Source organism: Corapipo altera, unplaced genomic scaffold (genome assembly GCF_003945725.1).
Source record: "Corapipo altera isolate COAL_440 unplaced genomic scaffold, ASM394572v1 24, whole genome shotgun sequence".
NCBI classification, from domain to species: domain Eukaryota; kingdom Metazoa; phylum Chordata; class Aves; order Passeriformes; family Pipridae; genus Corapipo; species Corapipo altera.
Window position 1 is genome coordinate 7350440 of NW_020884903.1, and position 22874 is coordinate 7373313.

General features: G+C 36.7%; 1 protein-coding gene across 1 annotated transcript in view; it reads left to right on the forward strand.

Annotated features, from left to right (window-relative positions):
• The first annotated feature begins 6 nt into the window (after positions 1-6).
• The window catches only part of DOK6 (docking protein 6), a 245518-nt gene continuing 222650 nt past the window's right edge, over positions 7-22874 (forward strand). The window contains exon 1 of the mRNA XM_027651017.1: positions 7-265. Coding sequence (XP_027506818.1) covers positions 200-265 — 66 coding nt within the window. The 5' untranslated portion in view covers positions 7-199. The remainder of the gene's footprint in view (positions 266-22874) is intronic.

Consider the following 22874-nt stretch of genomic DNA (forward strand, 5'->3'; position numbering starts at 1 on the left):
GGCGGCCGCGGGAGCGGCGCGGAGCGGGCGGAGCGGAGCGCGGCGGCTGCCGCTGCCTGGATGCCAGAAGCGCCTCTGGAGCCAGTGGCCGGCGGCACCCGGGAGGGCCCGGGGGAGGAGGAGAAGGAGGAGGCGGCGGCGGTGGAGGAGGAGGAGGAGGACTCCGGGCGCGGAGGGGAGGAAGCAGGCAGCGCTGGCCATGGCCTCCAACTTTAACGATATAGTCAAACAGGGCTACGTGAAAATCCGCAGCAGGAAGCTGGGGGTGAGTGAGTTCTCCCTTCGCCGGCCCTGTCCGGGGTGGGGGCGAGGCGCTGGCGGCCGCCTCGCCGGCCTGGGGGGCGGCAGTGCCCCGGGCCGGGGCCGCCAGCGCGGGGCGCGGCGACCTGCTGCTGCTGCCGCTGCTGCCGCTGCTGCTGCTGCTGCTGCCACTGCCGCTGCCGCCGCTGGGGCTCGGACTTTGCTCCCATCTCCGTAGGGGTCGGTGGGGATGCGCTGCCATTGCTCTCGGAGAGAGCCGGCTGCTCCTGTCTCCAGGAAGGCGCCGCTCCTCCCTTCTGTCTCAGCGTTCGCCTGCCAGGGTCACTGTCCGCTAAAAGCTGCGTCCCGTTCCCTCGCCCTCCTCGGGCCGAGGATAACACTCCACTTGGGCGTCCCTGCCTCTCCCGCTTCCCTCCCCACCGCCGTTCCCCGTCCCTCGCCCTACTGCCTCCGGCAGGGGCTTGGGCGGGGAGAGGAAGGCGCAGGCAGGATCTGTAAAAAACTTTGTGCAGAGATTCTCCTTCCCTCTCTCCCTCCCTCTCCCATTTTGGGAGAGGGATGTCTTCAATCAGGGCAGGGTCTGAAAACACTGGAGGCTGGTACCCGAGCAGCCCAGCAGTAACTGAGAAAAGCGGGCGTGGAGATGTGGGGGTGCTCGTGCCCCGGGGCATAGAGGACTGGGGAATGGGAGCCTCCAGCGGGCCGGGGGCGGGCGGAGAGGAGAGGTGGGTGACAGCCTCATGGACCGAAAGGCAGATGCAGAGTCTGACAGTGATAAAAACTAGGGGCGGTCCCTTAGGTGAGCGTGGCTGGTCTCAGTACACACCGGGGTGCTCAGCGACACGGTGTTATCGAATTGGCCAAGTGCACTTTCCCTGACAGGGTACAGCAAACCTTGAAAAGGCAGTGAAGTTGGAATAGAGTGTGTATAAGGGTCAGGATTTTCTAAACTTCAGTCGGTACCGGGAATCATCAGTTTGTACTTTCTCTTTTCCTTTTGTGTAAGAACGAGAAGGCTCGCTGGCTTGCACAGCTAGCAATGTTGCCAGTGATCCCAAAAGATCCAAGTCCCTGTTGGCTCGAGACTAAACCCGACTAGGGCTGAGAGGAGGTCTGGAGTTCTTTGAGTTCATGCTTCATTTTTTCTTTAGACGTGCAGAAAAGTGCAGGGGCTCTACCCGCTCTCCCTTCCAGGGAGGTGGGCTGCCTCTCTTCCTGCTTTCCCTGAAACCTAACAGAGCAGGGACCATGTGAAATCTGCCCTCCTCCAAGTCATGATCTTTGAGCTTATCGCAATGCTAATATTTATCTCCTCCTCCTTCTCTCCCCTTTTCCCTTCCCCCAGATGCTGTGCTTTGCTTGCAGACACATTGTGCAGGATGGTAGGACAATAATCAGAAATTGACCTTTGGAGCACTTTGGTACCTTGGCAGGGCTGTTAATTCCAAAAGAGGACAGGAAAGTTTGCTCCAAGCCCTTAATTGCCCCAAGTCCAAATGTATGAGAGATGATGTAAATCCAAAGAGAATGGATGCTCTTATTAATGATTTTGCAACCTCAAAGTCACTCTGTGCATCAGTAAAGCATTAGTCTTATCTGAAAGAGCAATTTCTAAGCCCTAGTTTGTTTCTGGCAGTCCTCTGCTTAACCTTTGCTCATCAGTTTTTCCGCAGCTCAGCAGTGTTACTAGATGGGCCCAACACAAAGCAGAGACATGATGGTATTGCATTGCCTTGATGTTAGTAGTTGGAATCAGAGTTAATCTGTTTGATTTGCAAATCTTTCTAGGAAGGTATCTCAGTGTCCTTTAAGTGTGAAATTATGTATATGCATATGTTTATGTATGCAAATACTTTTATATACCTATGTGTATGGCATATATGCAGCAAATGTAGAGTTCATATCACAGTAATCTTGGTCAATACTTGCTGACTTGTGTAAAAAAATTTATGAAGGTGGTATTTCATTGCAGTATATCTTAAGTAACTTGAATATTTTCTTTTGAAGATGTTAATCTGATTTTTTGAGGGGGACACATATGAATGCTTTTTTTGTGTGTGGGTATTATTCCTGGTCCTAATGATTATCATACTTCTACACTAAGCAGAAGGGAAATAGTTCATACAGTGTCTACGGAGGATTTTCTCCTACTGAAGTGGTTTATGAAGGTGACAATTCAGACTATACAACCTCAGGCAGGTGGTAGTATAAGCTTAAATATGACATATGGAAATGCAAATCTGAATGAATCTATTAAATACAATGTAAAAGGGATTATATTTTATAGAAAATAGCATCAAAATGCAAATGAGTGTGATGGTTGAAAGGTATGAATATGTGTGGATATATCCATAGCTAATTGGATTCTTGTGACTGAATATCTAAATTAATGCAATTTTTGTTCACCAAGTGAAACATTAAAGGTTTGTATTTTTTCCCTTTATGTCTGTCTCCAAGTCCAAACGTTAATGAATTACACTAGAGCTGTCATAATGTAGGTGAATACATCAATTTTCAGGGATATAAATGTCTGGTGGTGAATGAATATTTTTAACCTCCAAAAAATATTGAAAGGAGGGATGAGAGCTATGGGTTCTGAAAACTAAGACTAAGATAATTTTTAAATATGTCAATAGGATTTTATCTCTCGCTGGTTATGTTACATTCCTATACACTGGAACTTACTGGCATGGGGTTTTTTGGTCATAACAGTCTACATTCTTTGAATATTTCAAAGTCTCCCAAGAAGTAGATTGATTAGAACTTGGAGAGCTGAGGTGACTAATACCGATTTTAGTGCTAGACTTGGGCGATAAAACTAATTCTAACCTTTGGGCTGGTAGCCAATTCATTACAGAAATTCTTCCAATGCAACTTTTATTCTATCTTGTTCTGTGACTGGGGAAGCCCTGGCTGGGAATCAAATGGAAGATAGTTCAATAGTGTATTTTCATTTTATTGAAAAAACTCCACAGCAACAAGCTTTGATTTGCATTGAACTTTCTGATAGAATTTGGTTTTCCAAGATCTTAGTTTTCAAAAACTCACGTAGTAAATTTTCATCTAATTGTAAAATAGAAAGTATTTATGTTTTTTTTTTTAAAGAGGTATAACATGTTTTCTTCTGACTTTTTATGGCTGTCTTGCGTTAAGTACTTGTTACTCTGTCTGCCTACTGCCCACATACCTGCAAACTGTGTTCATAGTGTGCGTGAGTATTGTCTCCAGTCACAGAGGATGGACAAACATCCATTCTGAACTGTGCAGTCAGGACTTGGAGCTGTTTTTCCATCATACTGTTCAGAAGGCTGAAGACAAAGATGAAGCCTAAATCTTGATGGAAATACATGGCAAGAAGTACTGTGAGAATTTACCCTTTTTGTTTACTGATACCTGATCATTAAGATTTTTTTACCTGCTTTTCACCTTATCCTTAGTTGCTCATTTACTGTTGGATTTACATCCTAATGGATTTCTGTGTATTTTCTGACAGTCCAGTATTTTCGAGTCGACCTCATTGTTCTGATACCTTTAAGTTGTTAAAGTAGCTTCTTTGTGGTAAGATCGGATAGTCAGCTGTGGAGCTTTACCAGCCTCTCTCTTGTTGTTGGATTCTGACATCTGGGAATATCATGGTTTCTGCTATAGAGATATCAGGCTACGAAGAGACATCCAACCAGTTAGACCACTTAGCCTATCTCCTTTTGTTAAGTGTGAACCGTACATGAAACTTTTCTCTGGTGCCTTGAAATTTTAAATATATATTAAAGGCTATGTAATAGACAAGCTCACTTGTATACATGACATCTTCATCGAGGTATCACAGTATCTTTGAAACTTAGAAACTGTAGTCAGTGAGGATGACATATAATTAAAACATCTTTATAAAATCTGTTTCTCTGCAGCCTAAATATGCCTTTCTTTTCAGTGCCCTGGCGTTCCTGCACTGTTTGATATTTTGCTTTTCTCTAATGCTACATAAAGGAAATACCTCATTCTTGCAGCCATTACATTTGACCTGTGCAACCCTCCTTTGAAATAAATTTGATTGTAATGTGGTGTGCTGTTCAGATCAGAATAGGTCATTTGTGTAGCGTGGAACAGGACTGTGCTGCCTTTGTTCTTTTGGAATCTTTCATACTTGTGTCACATTAAAATTCATATGACACAATTTTATACTGCACTGGCTGTGCTTATAGGCTGAAACATTGTTGTAGCAGATTGGAATCCCTTTGTTGCCTCCTAATAAACTAAGCTGCGAGTATTTCATGCCTTGTTGAAGTGCTGTTTCTCAGAAGAAAAACAATTTGATGTTGCATTAGGAAGTCTAATTAAAAATGAGCATTGTGTCACTTCGATAGTCTTGTTTTGACCCATATCAACCTTCGAAGTCATAATCTTATTGTTTGTTTGTTTCTGTCTTTTTTTTTGGTCACACCTTGGCCACAGAACAAAAGAATCCTGTCTAATGGAAATTTTCACTCAGCTGATGAATAATTACTGATTTTTCTGTGATTCCACATACTAAGTAGAATTATTTTCTGAGTGGTTTAGTTTACACTCTAATACAGCTATCCAAAGAGAAAATTGTATCTGCCACTCAGTCTTGATTGAACAATAAGTAGCAGGTTTCTCTTAGTCACCAAATGAGAAGTTTTACCTATAAACCCCCCTATTTTTAACCATACTTTTAGATCATTGCAGGTATCTTTTGTGAAAATGAACATCGTGTTTCTCCTTCTACTGTTAACCCTGTCTTCAATCAATCAGCACTAACAATGCTATGAATACAAGTGTCTGATTGCAATTTGGTTCCTCTTGAAAAAATGCAGTATGTGTCTTACAAAATCCTAACATTTAATTGATATTGTGTGGATACTTATGGTGAAGAAAGCAAAGGGACCTGCAAAATGTCCTGGGTTTGAGATTACATTGATTGATTGTACTGACTCTGCAAGTGGGTCATGATGAATACAGAGGGCAAAGTAAAGGTTCTTCTGTTTCTTCGAGTTGCCATAGCATATTCTAAGAAACAAACACATGAAGAAGTACAAGCAAGTTATGTGACCTGGAGTGGATATCCTATCTGTAGATTATTTTATATTATTACCTGTGGGAAATCTGCTCAGCCTGTTTGAAAGCACTGAGATTGTCTTTTATATAACCACATCCTGACCAATGACATAAATATGAATTACATCTTGGAGCATGAAAATAATTTGAATGAAACTGTAAAACCCTAATTCCGGTTTATAATGTATCTATTTATAATGTATCTATTTTAATTTTTAGAAAACTCTAGATGGACAGGATTTAGGTTCCAGATTCCTTCCATATAAAGGAGTTTCTTTTTCATGATAGTTCATGATAGTTCAACCTGAGATACGGAATTAAAAGGATTTCACCGGGATCCATTAAAGAAGCTGGTTACATTCACTACATTATACTGAAAGTTTCATTTAAAATATCACTAATTACTGCTGGTAGTACTTGAAGAATTAAAAGCAAAATACGTGGATTTCCAATTTGGTCATTATGGAAAGAATAATCATTTTTAGCTTCTGACTAGTTATTATTGATTAAGCATATTGTACAGGAAATTGAAAGAAATATCTTGCAACCATGGTAAGCAAGGACAAAAAGTCCGACAACTTTTTATGCTAATGTTTATGTTTAAAGCAACTTGTGAGTCAGGCTTGTGGTAAGCACTTTGGAGTTGCTATGTTTCCCAGTTGATTTTCTTGATGTGCTTTTCCACCTTTCAATTCCCAAGAGGTATGATAGCCAAAGGTTAGTAATTTTGTAATGGATGACTCTTACTTAAAGAGACAAGTAGTTCTCTTTTGTAGATAGCATATCACATCCATGTTATCAATGGATTATAGATGCTTCTATTTTTACTTTTGGGTGTAATACCATTAACCTCAGTGAGATTAAACCTTAACTGTGTGAAGAATACACAAAGAAGTGTTCGTACAGACTCTCTTTCACTTGCATATTTTGAGATGGTAAAATTTTATTGAGAATTTATTTGTGTCTCCTGTAAGGTGATGGCCTTCTGTTTTTTCATTTAGGAGTCTGTAATTTTTGTCCTGTTAAAACCCAACAAAAAGATTCAGTGAAAAGACCCTGAAGTCAGTTTAAGGAACCCATTAACTTTGGTGGCTTTGGTTCAGAGTCCATGTGGGAACATTAACTGCATGCATAGAACATGAATTTCCTTGTTGTAAAATGCCCTTCAAATCCTACTCAAAGGAGTTGTCCTTTCTCATTTCGGTAATTATGGAGGGAACATTCTCTATGAATCCTTGAGATATACAAGGAATTATTCATGTAATTCCAGTAGTGAGTTTTCTTCCTAGTATTTTAGAAATAATCTCTCTTCGAATCATTCATTCAGATTTTTGCAAGCAGTGCAAAATGCTCTATAGCTGTTGCCTGGCAACAACAAATTCAGGCAACAGCATATGTGAGTCGGTTGTTAGTTATACATTTATATATGTGACTGTATAGAGAATACATTTTAGATAGGTACTAATGAGACATTTTAAAAAAAAGCATACTATGAAATGCTCTTTAAAAAAAAAAATTGAGTAAAGGTTTTGGGGTCTACATTACCCTGGAAAGTTTGTCTTTTGTTTTAGGCTGTGTGAAAGATCAGTTAGTTGAACAGCTTTTCACAAATGTCATGATGTAGTTAATATACTTCTATGCAGTCTTGGAAAATGTAAAATATTCTCTTTGTTGAAGGTGAGAAATACTTTCATGTGTATGCATTCTGTATTATATCCCTCACTGTTCTTTAAATTAATAATGTATTATTTAACCAAAGCATGGGTGTTTTACTGTATACTATATCCTCTAATATCTACTATGTTTAAAATAATAATTATAAATGTTTCACTACATTTTTTATTTTTAATCTTTTCAACTTGCAGTGCAGCTCTAGGATTCAAAAATATCCTGGTGTATTAAAGTAATGAATCATCGTTTGGTTGAATTTTTTTTTCCAGAGGAAAATACATACTTCAACTCTAAATACTATGAAATTTCTGAAGAAAGTCAATGAAGAAAAGCAAGGAAACCTTTTAATCTTCTGGAGAAAGTTTTTGTACAGTAGGACAAAATTGCAAACTTATTAAAAAAAAATTAAGCGAGAGTGTGTGCAGTGACTGTATCTTGACACCTGTGTCACATAAATGTTTGCTTTTGATTAATTTTTTTTATTATTATTCAGAATACATATCCACACATCACGTCTGAGAAGAAAAATTGTGTGATTGTTTCGACCAGCTCTTAAACCACTGTCTCTGAAAACTTGGTACAGGCAACGAGATTTCCAAACAGTGAGATTTTCAGCTGGCATCAGACTTAAATCTACTGACTCCAGGAGTACTCTTATGGACTAGGATAGGTCTTGGAAAGCTGAGACTACCACTGAAGGGTTTTGAAGATGAATGTTAATTTTGATGTCTGCTTAGAAATTAAGGGAAAAAATAGTGCAGTCTGTAATCTAGATATGAAATATACTTCTTTTCAAAAGTGATCTTCACTGCAGATCACTGCAGATCACTGCAGAATCACTGCATAACAGAGAGAGTAATTAGACATTGGAATGGGCTGCCCAGGGAGGTGGTGGATTCACCGTCCCTGGTGGTTTTTAAGATGAGACTGGATGTGGCACTTAGTGCTATGGTCTAGTAACTACAACAGTATTGGATCAAGGGGTGGACTTGATGATCTTGGAGATCTTTTCCAACCTGGTTGATTCTATGATTCTATGAAAATAAGTCTTCCAGATTTTGAAGCTTTTTAACAATTTTAATGTGTGAAACGTCATTGCTGTCACACTTAGAAGTTACAAGACCATGCAAATGGAGCCTTGCAGGAATTACTGTTCACTTCAGATGCGCATAAATTAGGAAGATAATTAATGGAAGTGTGTAAATCTTTTAAAAATTGATCTTCTTTCTCTCTGTTGTTCAGTTGCCAAACTGACTCTCATCATCTCTGGCTTATTTGGACTGAACTTTTGAGAGGTTGTATTCATTAATATATCAGTAAGGAATTAGAAGCACACAGCATTGACTAGACCTGGGGAAAAAAGTTGCACACTGTCTGTCTACTGGAGGAATGGCTCTTTGGTGTATTTCTCCTACCTGTTCATTGCAAAAAGAATTAATAGCAAAGTTTAATATTGAAAGGTTTTCACTACTCTAGAACCAAATTAGTAACATCTTTGAGCAGGAAGCTCATGATACTTCTAATACTCTTTTTTTATTTGTCCCTGGATTTTCCTTTTTTTTTTTAGACACTCTTGCTCTGAGGTTCCCTGCCCTCAGAGTGAATGGGTATATTCTCTTTTCTCATGCAAACACTTTTTTTCTCGCAAATGAAAAGGAATACGTGAAGTCTTACAAAATAAGAACACAGAAGAGTTTTCTGAATGAGTAGTCATAATTATTGGTTTTGTACAGTACCTAAAAAGAGGACAGTTTATTCTTATAAACTTATATTTACTATAATTACTTTTATTTTTGTTTTTATTCATCAGACTACTTTTAGATAGTATAGTCTTTGATTAAGTAATTACTCCATACAGTAAATGTTATCTAGCTCAAATATGATGTGCGAATGTGAAATAATAAAGTATATGAATAAAAACTAATAATGGAGAAAGTCTTAATTTTAATTGAAGTTGAACTAGATTAATATAATAAACTAGATTAATATTATAATAATAAGGCATACACTATGTATAATATATATATGTATATAATAGTATGATAATAATAGCATCATAAAAAGAAAGAGAGAAGGTTGATTTTCCATAGTTGTAACAAGAAGAGTAGTAAAAAAAATGATATTTTACTGATTTTTATTTTGTGTAGTCCTAGTATCTTAAACTATGAATTGTATTTTGGAGCTTTTTACACTGTTAATGAAATAACCTCCTTCAAGAAGACAAAAATCTTTGTACTTATATGTTGGAATCTATATGAGAAAAGTTGAATTTTAATCTTTTTCAGAGATATAATTTGTAATCTTGAGCACTTTAATTCGTTCCAGCCTTCTTCTAAATTATACTAAACCCACTGTACACTACGTAAAATAAATCTAAAGCTGTGTAAAGGCCCCTTATACTGCCAATATAGTGAATGCTCTTAGTGTAAATGGGAAACAGGCTTTCTGTGCTGAACTTTTCTGTTTGTGAAATTAGTATAATCTCTTTTCATCCGCTGCTTCTTTATTTTGTCTGTCTCAACTATAAACTCTTGTTAAGTTCTCTGTTAAGATATGTAGGTTGGCTAGTGCTGACTATGGTCAAAGTATTATTAGGTGCTACAATTGTATAGAAAACATTGGAATAATTCAAATTTTATTTTTAGTAATTTGAGTTGCATAACTGTGGAATGGCTGAGGTTAAAAAACACCTCTGGAGGTCACCTGGTCCAACCTCACTGCTCAACCAGATTCACTGTCTATTTTAATGTTGTATGAAGACTTTTACTTTTGGTTGGAAAATATGTTTCACTGAATTCTTCTATGAATTCTCTTTTTACAGTCAGGATTTGTTCAGGTGTCTGACATATTTTAGATTTTTGTATATAAAGAAAATAAATATTTTGCATTTTCCCCCCAGATCTTCCTGATTGCTCATCAGTTTTCAGTTTTCATCTTGGAAACAAGTGTCACAAATTGGAATGCTAGAAGTCTGAAGCTGCTAACTATGATAGGCCTTATATCTCTTTTACCTTGAGGCAGAATTGTAGCACAAAATCTGAAGTGTTGAATGGTAGATATTGAAAATGTTTAAGGTACAATTATTCAAATCTTATGTGGTAGAATAATTCTGAAAGCTGAATATGGTGCATGAGGTAATTTCATAACTGCGTGGGTTGCTGGTCTGCAATTGTGGATGTAAATTTCTGACCCCAGACATGCAGAAATTAGCCATATTTGTCAAATACATGTTGCATAATACAACAATCCTGATTAAAGTGGGGTGAAGGAAGAGATGTTACTGCAACATCTCTTTCCTTCCTAGTGCAGTGCATCACTGGTCAGATTTTGAGAAGATATCAGTTTTCTCATCTCCAAATTTATAAAAGGCATATTCTTCCACAAAAAAAATTGAAAGACCATATTCTGTGTATGTGTACACCAACACCATTCTGCTAAGCTATACTAATGCTTAGGCTTAAGTTGTGCATTTTACCCATAATATCTTGGAGCTCAACACGAGGAGCATGTATTTGTGTGGTTCCATAGAGGAAAGTCTGTAGGACTTTGTGCAGGTTATAGAGTGAATCAGTTGAGTCCAATTTCAGACTCTCAAGGTGACAAAATGCATTTTTTTCTTGAGGAAATCTATCTACACAATATGTGAAATAAAAAAGCACTACAGAAGCATTTATTGAAAGGAAATGTAGAAGGTTACAAAAGAAAAAAAAAAAGGGGGGAAAAATCAAATTATGGGTTGTCCATTGCAGTAATGCTGGTGTGAACATTTCCAGAAGGAGATCTGTAGCAACCAGGATTTTCAGGGTCCTGGTTTCCCTTTAATAATTTTTTTTTTTTTTTTCTGCAGAAAAGAAATCACTTTGAGATCACTAAATGATTGCTATCCTCTTCAGTGGGTCATAGCTCAAAGGAAAAGGTTGAAAATATACTGGATAGCCTTTTCTAATGTGATGCATAGTGGTTGAAGCTTATACAATGTCAGCACATTTAGGTAGTAATGTGTTTAATGAAACCCAGTTCCCTCATGATGTTACATTTTTCCAATCATTGAATCATCTGGACTTTTAGGTTTTTTTAATAATAAAAATTCTAATGTAGAACCATTCTAAAGAAAAGTAGGAGAAAGAGTAAAAAATTCTGAGATCTATCTTTCCCTGATAGAACGGAATCTCTGACAGCTTTTATTCCCAATAATGATATGTGATGTATTAAATATATAAATATTAAAAATGTAGCAAAAGGAATACGGACCAAAAGAAAGGAAACAGACTGCTCTAATCTCACGTTGTTGCAGAAAAACAGGAATGGAATTACTTTTATGGTCCCAGAGTTCTTAATAAAGAAGAACACTGCAGTTTTTTAAAAGTAAAGTAGATATGTGAATGCAAAGGCTTTATTTCTAGAATATAAGCAACAGCACATTATAGGACTTGCTCAAGACCCAAAGGCCAAACAGGATATTACCAGATCATGGCCATTTCAGAAGATTTCAGGTTATTTTCAAGAATTACGTCTGAATGCCTTTAGAGTATTTTCAGACGCTTACTAATCATTTGGGATGAAGATAATGCTTACAAACTGTAAAAGGGAGCTTTAACTAATGGAAACAGTTTAGCAGCTGGTAGAGCACATTGGTTAAACTATCAGAATTAGGTGTCTGAGGTGCTTTGAAAATGGAAGCCTCACAGTGAAACATAAGGGGGAATCTGTACGGCAGCAATGGAATAGATTTAGATCAGATTTATGGGCAATGAGAGGAAAATTTATACTGGTGGACCTCATAGTATAGTTATTTGAGGATAAATGTTGCTCTAGCAGCTTTTATACAATAATATACCTACAGTGTTTAGATGTATTGCTTTGGGATTTTTTGAACTGAAGGAGAGAATAGAAAAGTAAATGTTACTTGTAAATATTTTTGACATAATTTTGACATGATCATAACATAATGTAGTTTGTGTCCCAAGAGGACTTAGAGGTTAAATACATTTCAAAATGGGTTTGGAGGTGTATTTTCCAGAATTCTTGATGTCAGAAAATAATTTTTGCCTGGATTTTTTTTCCCCTTTCTCCTCTGAAATGACAAATGAGTCATTTCTGCTGTGTTTCTGTATAATGTTATTTTGTGGCTTATAGTAATTTCACCTAAAAAAAAATATTCAAGGTGAATATATCCTCCACTACAATCTGAACAAAATTAAATTTAAAACTGTAGTGAAATGATGCCTCTTGTTTGATTCCTCAGAATCCTTTTTTTTTTTCCATCTGTGACCAGAAACATTTCCTAGACCAGGCTGTAGGTGAATATTGATCTTCCAACAGCAAAACTAACACTTTCCTCTCTGGAAAGTTACTAGAAAGAATGAATACCTGTTCTCATTCAAACAAACAGATACACTTCCTAATATACTTAATTGATATACTTGTACTGATTAAAAGATGTTGAAATAATGGGCCAAATATCTACATGTCTGTAGAAAAGCATATGAAGAAATACAGTCTCCTTCAGTACGTCAGGCTTTTAAGTCTAGGAAAATGTAAAAAGTTGTAAATTATATTGATTTTCATTGACCTGAGCTTACCCACAGTAGTGCCACAGTGCACTCTCTCTAATGCTTATGAGTGAGCTGAATGCACAATAGATGAACTGAGTTAAACCAGGGGATTTGAAATGAGGAATGCTGCTGACACCCTTTGAAATCAACTTTAGAGTGCTATAAAACAAAGCCTAGCTGACTGCATTGCTGTTAAGATGATCATGACTGAAATAGTGAAAATGGAAGCTCAACCAGCAATACATAATTACCAAGAGATTCTTAATTTTTGTCACTACTGTTTGTTCATTAAGTTAGGCTTTCAATGAATTAATATACAAATACACAGGAAAGATCTCTGCTAAAGAGGGCCAAATCTACATGAGGCACATCTAATTGTGCAACTATCTCTGAAAATGTGTTTTCAGGTGTCACACGCCAGCCAAAGGGCTCACCGTAGCAGTAAATGTTTTGATTAAGTTTCATTCAGTTCTTTGTTACAGCAATTTCATAAAATTCTATCAATCCCAGGAAATGCTATTAAAGACTAAACTGAACAGTTAAGTTCCTCATCATGAAAATTTTTTTTTCTAGGTAAATAAGAAATTTTAGGAATGCATCTCATGTAGACGAGATTTGTTCAGATTTCACATTTCAGCTTTTTTTCAGTACCAAGATGGTTAAAAAACTTAATTTTTGAAACCAAAAATTGAAAGGCTTGTGCAATATCAAGACCAGATGCCTTAGGCATAGACCTTTAATCCCTGTGCCCTAGTTACAGCAATTAAGGTTCATGAAATATAAATTTTGTTACATATGCATCTTGGTTTCTCCTTTTTTCTTCAGTTTCAAAATCAGTGTGAAATATTAATGATCATATTAAATGGACTCTGTTATGTGAATTGCTGTTAATATTGCATTCTAGTTATTCTGACAGATGCAGTGAATAACATTTTCTAACATTTAACCTTAAATGCATGTTCTCTTGCTGAAAGAAATCTTGATTTTAATACAATGATTTCTTGTAGGCCTACCTCTTTATCTGCATTTAAATAAAAAAGATGCTGAAGGTGTGCAGCACTTTGGAAAACCCCAGTTTATAATTGTTCATGATTTCTAGTGCTGCAGTGCAAATTAATCATTGTCGAACTGTGCTGAGAAGAATAGAAATGCCTAACAGCATTGTGGTCCCTACCTGAAAGAGCTTACATTCCAACATCTGAAATGTTAAAGCTATCCTTCAAAGTCTCTTGGTATTTTTTTTCAGTGAAAGATTTCTCTCCATCTAAATTTATTGTCCATTTCTGCCATCATGTATATGTGAATGGATTTCTAGAGCTTGACTGTAAGTTCCCTTCTCCCCCCATAGTGATGAAGAAATGGTCACTCGTGGATGAAGTCCCCATCAGATTATTTGTATTGTACAGTTTTTCTGGGGATCAGGGAAAGCACTGATAGGGGAGGATGAGGATACAAACAGAAGTGGAAAACAATTTTGTTTAGATGGTTCAAAGCTGAAACCAGTAAAAGAATTGCTGTCTGCATAGCAACAGGTATAGCAATGCTGGATTGCATTTCCCTTAAAGAGATAGTAGTTGCTTTGGTATAGATATGAAAGCTCCCAAATGAAAAATTCACAGCCTTCTGGGGGGTTTGTTTTGTTTTTTAAGGCAGAGGCGTATGTCACTGTAAAACGACTATATGTACTTTAATGTGGCCAGAAAAGAGGCACTTAGCTGTTCCACAGCAAAAAGAATGAGTTAATAAACCCGGCACACAATCTGTCTCTGCTGTAGCTCTTGGCACACAACAGCTCTAATTGGTGGAAGCTATTGAGGCCTTAATTGCTGATTTTGCAGTACTGCCATGTTTACTGATAAGGTTTAATGCAAGCTAAAATTTGTTAACTAGAGAGAAACAGTCACACTTGCGTGAAGAGTGTGAGGACAAACAGCAGGCTTTTCTGAAGCACCAACTGACGATGAGGTATTTCAGCACGTGGCATCATTAAATTTCTCTTTTGAGAGTAAAGAAAGGCCTTTCTTTGAGAAGAAGAGAAGGAAACACTTTTCTGAGTTATATGTCACACAGCTAGTACTAAAATAAACCTACAGTTGAAGTGGTAGCTGAGTGTTCACCTCACTGATTTACACTGACTCTTGAATATAATTATTTTTTTTTCTTCCTGGAGAAGGATAGATGCAACTATTAGATTTGCATGGCATTGGGAGATCTGAGATTCAATTGAGTATAGGAAAAAAAAAAAGCCAATTGTGCTCCTGAATCTAAGTGTATCTACATAAATACTTTTATCTTCCCAATATTAAAATTTAGACTTGACATCAAAATTTATTCACTAAACTGTCGTTTCATTTAAGTTGCTGAATATGACAAAAGCTTTACTGTCTGACAAATGGATGGAAGACCACTGTATTTAAACCTTAGGATATTTAGTTCTTGAACAGAGATAGCCTCTCATTTTATTCTGAATGTGGTATGATTACATTGTAATACAGTAGCCTTTTAAGCTACTAACCTGCTGTTTCATTCCTGAGCTATTAAGTTAAAAACCAGTGTTATTTGTATTTGAGTTTATGTAGTAGTAATAAAAATGCCAAGTAATGTTGTTAAATAGCTTTTTATGTCCCAAAAGCTAAAAGGAAAAATAAATGGAAATGTGTTTTGTACTTAACATATCACTCTGGAAGTGCCAGTTTTTTGTATCTTGGCATGTTTTTCATATACTGCATGCTTAGCTTAGAGCAGAGGAAAATATAAGATACTAGCTGAGTGAAAAACCGATGCTACTGTAAACTCCAAATGAGTTTTTATCTTCATGTTTGAAAAATGAGTGACACTATTCAAAGAGATTTTTTGCTTGCATATGATTAAGATCTATTTAGTTACTGGACACAGTGTATTTAGAGTGTATTCTCTAAGCTATATTACATCGTCTCACACAGTTCGTATAATGTATATCTGAATGTGTATAAAGGAGCGGATAGTAATGTACTTTAACACAGTGCTCTAATCTAATATTTATTAATGTTCAGAAGATGAGAAACAGGGCATGTTCATCAAGTATACTAAGAAAACTAATAGTAATTAGCGTTATATATAAGTTTTTCTGAAGTTTAAATGGAAATTATATCAAACATACACTAATTATGATTGTAAATTTTCCCTACTTCTCAGTCAATTTTGTTTCAAACAGTATTCAGTTAAGTAACTTGTAATTCCATGTGGATCTGTGACAGCGTAAAATATTAGATGTTGTATTACATAGTATTTTAGATATGTAACAGGACAACTTTTTAAAATACAAACAAGTGGTTGGTTTTGAGTTTCCTCAGGTCTCTGCAACTTCTGTAGTAGTTGTTCGGTATTGTTTCGTAGTTATAGACAAAACAAGCCTATCATGGTTAAACAAAACTAATCTACGTAGATGTGAGAGGCACTCCAAGTCCAAGTCAAGAAGGGCTGTTCTCCTCTCCGCTTTTAAAAGTCTTGGAGGCTTGCAATTCTGGCTCACAAGAATGACCTTCTTGCCAGGCTTTATGGCAACCTCGTGTAAATATCCATGCAATGGATTCTTTAGGCAATCTGATTTGGAATCTGTTATCTACTATTGCTCTGTTTCCCACAGATGCAGCAAAATGTATCTAAATCCTATTAATGTTACTAAAATTTGAACAGCAAAGTATTTCCAAAAAGAGTTATGGAAAATGCAGAATAATAATTTGCATTACCACAGGGCCATGGTCTCTTTAACTCCAAAGCTGTATGCTTCATTGTGAGGTTAAAAAAAACAAAACAAAACAAAGGGAAAGAAAAGATGACACTTACTTTCCTTCCTGTTGCCAAGAAACAGTTACCAAAACGTATCTGTCTACCCTGGTAACATGGGAAAGGGTCTTCAGTCGAATAGTAGTGACAGCAAAGTTATGAACTCTTTCCTCTGCCTTTTCCTTTCACTTCACTGAAGTGTGAAACAGAAAAATATGAAATAATACGTTTTTAATAAGACAAGGTGGAAAACATACTAATATGTTCTTGAACTAGGTAACATTGATGTAGAAATATTAACTTTTGCATTTCCTAATGATTTAATCTGGATGTGAGTGTTCACAATACTATGATTTAGTTCTATGTTTAATTTTCTAACAGTAATTCTAAAATACTATTTACTGCATGAACTTTTTGAGGTAAATCACACATATGGCAACTGTACTGTGCGGTACTTTACTGTTAATGGTCTTAAAAGTTTATGTTTCATCTCCTATTCCAATTCTTGCCTTCTTTGATACCTTCTTCCTCTTATAAATTGTGATACAGAATTGAAATGTGAAGAACAGGTTTTAGAAGAAGAAAATATTATTTGTTTTTATCTTCCTGTAGTATATATTTTCTTGGACATGATGGTATTTTCTCTGCCTGGCATTATACTGGCAGAGATGATGATTCCAATATTCAGTGTTAATGGCAAATCAAACTTATGAAACATAAAATTTATATGTTAGTGCACATTAAAACTGTATATTAGTGCACAATATTGTTTACTTATTATTCTAAAATAATAATTCTAAAGAATAATTCTACAGTTTTGTCTGTTGTTATGCTTCATCTGTCCAGAACTTTCGTTTGCTTTACCAGCAATAAATAAATTTTAAATAGAAAATTGCCTTTGTCAGTAATGATATACTACTTATATATTTGCTTTTTGTCTACTCTGAAATCAGGAGTGAAATATATAGTTTAATTTTATTCTCTTTAATCAGTAGAGGGCTCTACCAAGCCACTGTCATGTTCTGGTCATGGTGGTTGCATATGATTGAGGGCATTTGAGTGATTTGAGTAAGTAGTTAAGATATTTGCAGGTGAAGGAGGCTCTTCATAGCTTTTTTTTTAATTATTATTCTTTTTCCATATAAATTAGGAAAAAAACTCATGGATAACACATCCGATGTAGATATTTCAGGTGTTAATTGCACTCAAGTGTTGTACTCCTGTGATTGACAAAGTCATACCCTAGGGCAGCTTGTACTCACTTATTTTGAATATGTTGCAGCAAAATACCTTAAACCAAAGACAATTTTGTACTTTAAAAAGCAATAGACTAAACAGTGTAATCTGAATATAATAATTAAAAAAATTTAGTAAGATTGAAACAATTTATATTTTCATACCTCTATTCCAGTTGATTCCTCAATTCCTTTAAAAAAATTTTCCTTTGAGTGCTTGTCCAGTGTATTCTTTTATTTATTGCTGTCATTTGTTAAAGGCAAATAGAACCAGTGATAACTTATATTTGTTTCTATCATGTACAGTTCTAGGGCAGACATCTGATATGACTTAAGCAAATAGAAGTCCTACTACCCCTAGAGAATTTCTCCAAATTTTCTGTGGACAAAGGCATACAATCCAGAAAAAAGAGGAAAAAAAATAAAAAAGAAGAACTAAAATGAAGAAACAGTTTGTTTCCATAGTTGCATTTTCCCCTTACAACTCTTTGATGCCTCATAAATGCAGCAAGGGTGGCTATTAACTCGATTCACTCTCTATCACAATGCATTGTCTCTGCTCTGGAGAGAGATTTCAGATGGTACTGGACAAGCAGAAAAGAGATGTGGTGAAACAGAAGTAAACAGCTGGAATGAGCAAATGAAGGAAACTTTAGAATAAGTCAATATAATGTATTGAAAACATTTTCGAAATGAGAAATAAAAGAGTATAACTTCTGTAGTTAAAATTGTAGCTTGTAGTTTCTAGCATTGTTGCACTTGTTATAATAGGAGTTTTAGCCCGCAATAGTTGCTAGTCTTGTTTAGGAGGGATTTTACTACAGGAGAAGAGGTCCTATCTGATTTCTTACTGTGGGACTGTTTAATTCCATGTTAATATAATGCCGTGTACAAACACAATAACAGATAAACTGCACACATATGTTGCAATACAGTGGTTTAAATTTTAAATGTTTGGCCAGATCTGCCTTTTCAATTTAATTTCTTACAACTGCCAGGGGTTAATGTATTATTTCAGTGACTGGAAAGAAAAATGAACTGTGAAATTCCAGGCACTTGACTGCTCACATTTGAAAACACAGCTAAGTACACGATGTCAGATCTTGTTTTCAAAGTAGATAAGGCAAGCTTGGGATCATCCAGTTCTGTGATGCTAATCATATGTGGCCAGGATAAACATAAAAGGGAAAGAGCAGGGAAGATACGTTCATGTTTTAGTTCCAGTTTTTGGTTGGCCCTTTACTACCTACTTTAAGGCAATTCAACAGCCATCTGTGATGAATAATAGAAAATAAGCAGCTACAGTTTGTGTTTTACTCTCTCAAACTCCCTGAACCTTTTTCTGGCTTACGCATCTGCTGCCAGTGCTGTTGAGTCAGCAGCTTATTTCAATTCCAGTAATCAAAACTCTGAAAAATTACTTTTCTGCTGTTTGCCCCACAAAAGCAGCTTCTGTCAACATAATCTCCTTTCATTTTATATACTCATACAGTAGTTAAGATTGGGAAAGACCTCCAAGATCTTTGAGTCTAACCTTTAACCAAACACCACCATATGAACTAAACCATAGCAACAAGTGCCGTGTTCAGTCATTTTTTGAACACTTCCAGGGATGGTGATTCTACCACTTCCCCGGGCAGCCCATTCCAATGGTTAACCACCCTTTCAGTGAAGAAATTCTTCCTAATGGCCAACCTGAGTCTTCCCTGGCACAGACTGAGGCCATTTCCTCTTGACCTGTCCCTAGTTGCCTCTCTTCTTCACCCTTTTCTCTAGTGGAAATTTGCCCTTGTGTCTGCAAGGGTTTAATTTCTGATCAAGGTCACAGGACACTGGACTTACCAAGCCTTACTGGCAGTTGGAAAAATTACAATTGGCAGCATGACCATTTTTTTTGGAGCTCAATGAATGTCAGCACACTGTTCAAGCTCTGCTCTTAGCTAATATGTTCTCTACTGGAGGCCTAGAAAACTGTAGGCAATTAAGATCTTGTTTCTCTTGGTTTCATCTCCACAAACAGCCGTCATACTACCTCTCTGTCAGTGTTGTAAATTCCCTTTTCCCTAGCAGAAGAAATAGTTGAGGTAATATACCAATCGTAACCAGTATTGCTTAGGACACCTTTTATTCATTATTGTTAGGTAAATCAAACCATTATTGTTAATCACAGATAACAATTCACACAACAGTTTACTTATTTTCTCACAGAGTTTACTCACATGCTTACTTGCAATTACTTAGAGGAGGAGTGGTGGAAAGTCAGTGTGGCTGTCTACCCAGAAGCAAAGGGCTGTGCAGACATGCCAGGAGGGGCTTCTAGGTGGGTGTTGAGGAAGAGCTTCAGGGGCCTGTTCACTCATCAGGGCTGCAAATGATGCTGTAGTCTTTGTCTGTGTGTACTAGCCACAGTTTTCTTGGATGGCATGAGTTATACAACCTCTTGTTGATGTCTGTGTGTGCCCGTGGCCTTGTCCTTCTAACAGGTTGTCAGTGTCATGAGTGTATCAGCTCTTTTAGTCTCAGTGGAACAGTTGGTCTCCAAAGCTTGTCAGTCCTTGGGAAACTTTCACATTCTGCTTTCTCAGCAGCATTAGAGTTCAAATGTGTTTCCTCTCTTTGGACAGTTTTTGGTAAATAGTTCCTCCATTCAAACATATAAAAGCCTTGATGGCAACCAGGAAATCACATGTGATGCTTGTCTCACCAGTGATGAGAGTAATCTTTTTCAAGTTCTATGTTCACATTTCACTCCCACTTTTCTGCCTACCCTTTTGGTAATAATCATCAGTATTAGATTAAAACTGAATAAGGAGCTTCCAGCAAGTAGAACTGATGCAAAACTAAGTGCTGAGTGAGAAGACAAGCCATGCAGAGTGAAAGAATGCCAAGGCCTTTGTTTGTAAAGTGCAGAAACATGTGATAAGACTAACAGCCTCATTTATGGAATTCAGAATCAGTGTCCTCTCTTGTAGCTAATGTGGCTGGTCAATAAAATTCACTATGTATTTCTTAATTTTTTTGACTGTGTGTTTATGCAGTGATGTTACACTGATGGGGAAGCAAGCAGGAGGTTGCTTGAACACAACATTAAAAGCCCAGCCAGTTTTGAGAAGGTTTATAAATGCAGACTTACTCAAAACATACACTATTTTGCACACCATTTCAAATACTGTGTAAGTATGCTTATCTTTGTAGTCCTCCCTCTTAAATTAAGTTGCTAAACAGATTTCATATCTTAATTTAAGGTGAATTAGGTGAATATTTCTCTTTACTGATAACAGTTGTTGCAAAGGTTGTTGATAACTGAACATGGATTTACACTGGTGAATGTAAAAATACTTTTATCCTTTTACAGAATCACAGAATATTCTGAGTTGGAAGGGACCCACAAGGTTCAACGAGTCCAACTCTTTAGTGAATAACCCATAAAAGGATCAAACCCATAGTGTTGGTGTTCTTAGCACTATGCTCTAACCAACTGAGCTAGCCTTTACCTTGTAGTCTGTGGCTTTTTGTACCCGAATGAAATGCCGATTTATTAAATGAACACTTTTTTCAATTGTTTTCTACAATTTCTAACAAAAGCATAAATAATTGTAGTAATTAAAGGACAATGACATTTACAACTCAATGTTGCAATCAAGTTAAACAAATCCAGTAATTTTATCGTTGCAAAAATAAACAAAAGAGAAAGTACCTGCGTGAATAATAGTTTCACTAGAAACAGTTGTTGCCTGATATTTTTGTCTAAACTCTGACGTTACTTACTATAATAGCTATCTATCTAGATGATGAGAGAGGTGAGAAAAGAGCAAGAATCAAGTAAAGGAATATATTTAATTTCACCAAAATTACTTTAGACAAATTGTCGAGTGCAATTTAATAGATTTGAAAAATTCTCTAAGATGTGTCTCTGCAACTCTGCTTAGAAAATCATGAATAAGCCACATAGTGAGGACTTTACCTATCTAAAGCATTTCTGAATTGTCAGTCAGTGAATAGCAAGGTGTCATACTGATTTGAAATTATTATACTATGTGCTATGACAGAAGCTTCCTGCATGCATATTTCTGCAATGTTTCTCAAGACTTCTGTTGAGAGATAACCTCTGGAATGACAGTATTGGTGGCTTAGAGTCAGAGCCCAATATGAAAAGGAAGATCTTGATTTCAGTCTGTAAGATTTAAGCCATTTTTATCTTATGTAAGATAGGATTTTCCTTCTTTGTGTTATGCGGTCCTTAATCTTCCCATCAAAAATGGGAACATGTGTGGTTATCTTCTCACAGAAAACTGAACCTAAGAACTTACTAAATAACACTGTGAGAAATTGAATTATATGGGTTTAAGACTGACTGAAGTATGTTAATTTGTACAGTGCACTTGTACTCTGGGATTTAATGTTTTCGTGCTTTTACTTGAGGAATATTGAGATCTCAAGCATTTCTTCACTTTTAGATAAACCAGCTTCACAATTTTATGTCTGAAAGGCCTTTGAACAATTTTGTTGCTGTATTGGCATGCCACTCTCTCACATTATCAGTACTTTTAATTCTTAGAAGACAAGTCCTCTTAAAATGTGTGTCTACTATATGCAAGCATTTGTGGGTATTTTCCTTGAAGCTTACAGAACTATGCAGAACAATTTTATGTCAAGTTCTGGTTCCATATGTTGTTTTGCTATTCTTTTCCTATAAATACATCAGTCTAACACGATGAAATTAAAGGAGAGCTGGGTTGACTTCAGTATGCTTAACTGAGCACATGAGTAGCAAAACACCAAGAGGAGAAGTGTATCTTTCATTTTACATATGATCTAATATGAAGTTGAATCTCCATGTAGAATTATTTCCAGGCCACTGCTAGTGGTCCTGCAGAAACCAAACGGGAAGGGATAGAGGGCTGCATGAAGCATTTTACATGGGATAACTAAAAGTCTCCATGGTTTGAGAGTGGTTGGCCATCCTATCTATTCAAGTAGTGATAGATACTTAAAGGTCTTTTAGTAGCAGCATTCAAAGACCATTTGCACCAACTGTTATGCTGGAAAATGTCTTACATATTGATTATGTGTGTTTCAACAAGGGTGGGTGAGCCTAGGCATGCCAAGCTATTTAAACTTATTGTTCTTTTGGGTTAAATCTTTCATTCTTCAGGTTTTTCAAGAGGATCTAACCCAAATCCTAAGATCTAGAGGATGTATTTCCTCAGAATCTTTTAACACCTGGCTTTCTGTAAAAAGCACAGCTGTATGAAACCAGTCTTCAAGTGTTGCAACTCTTTTCCTCCCTCACACCCATAATAAAATGCCTTGC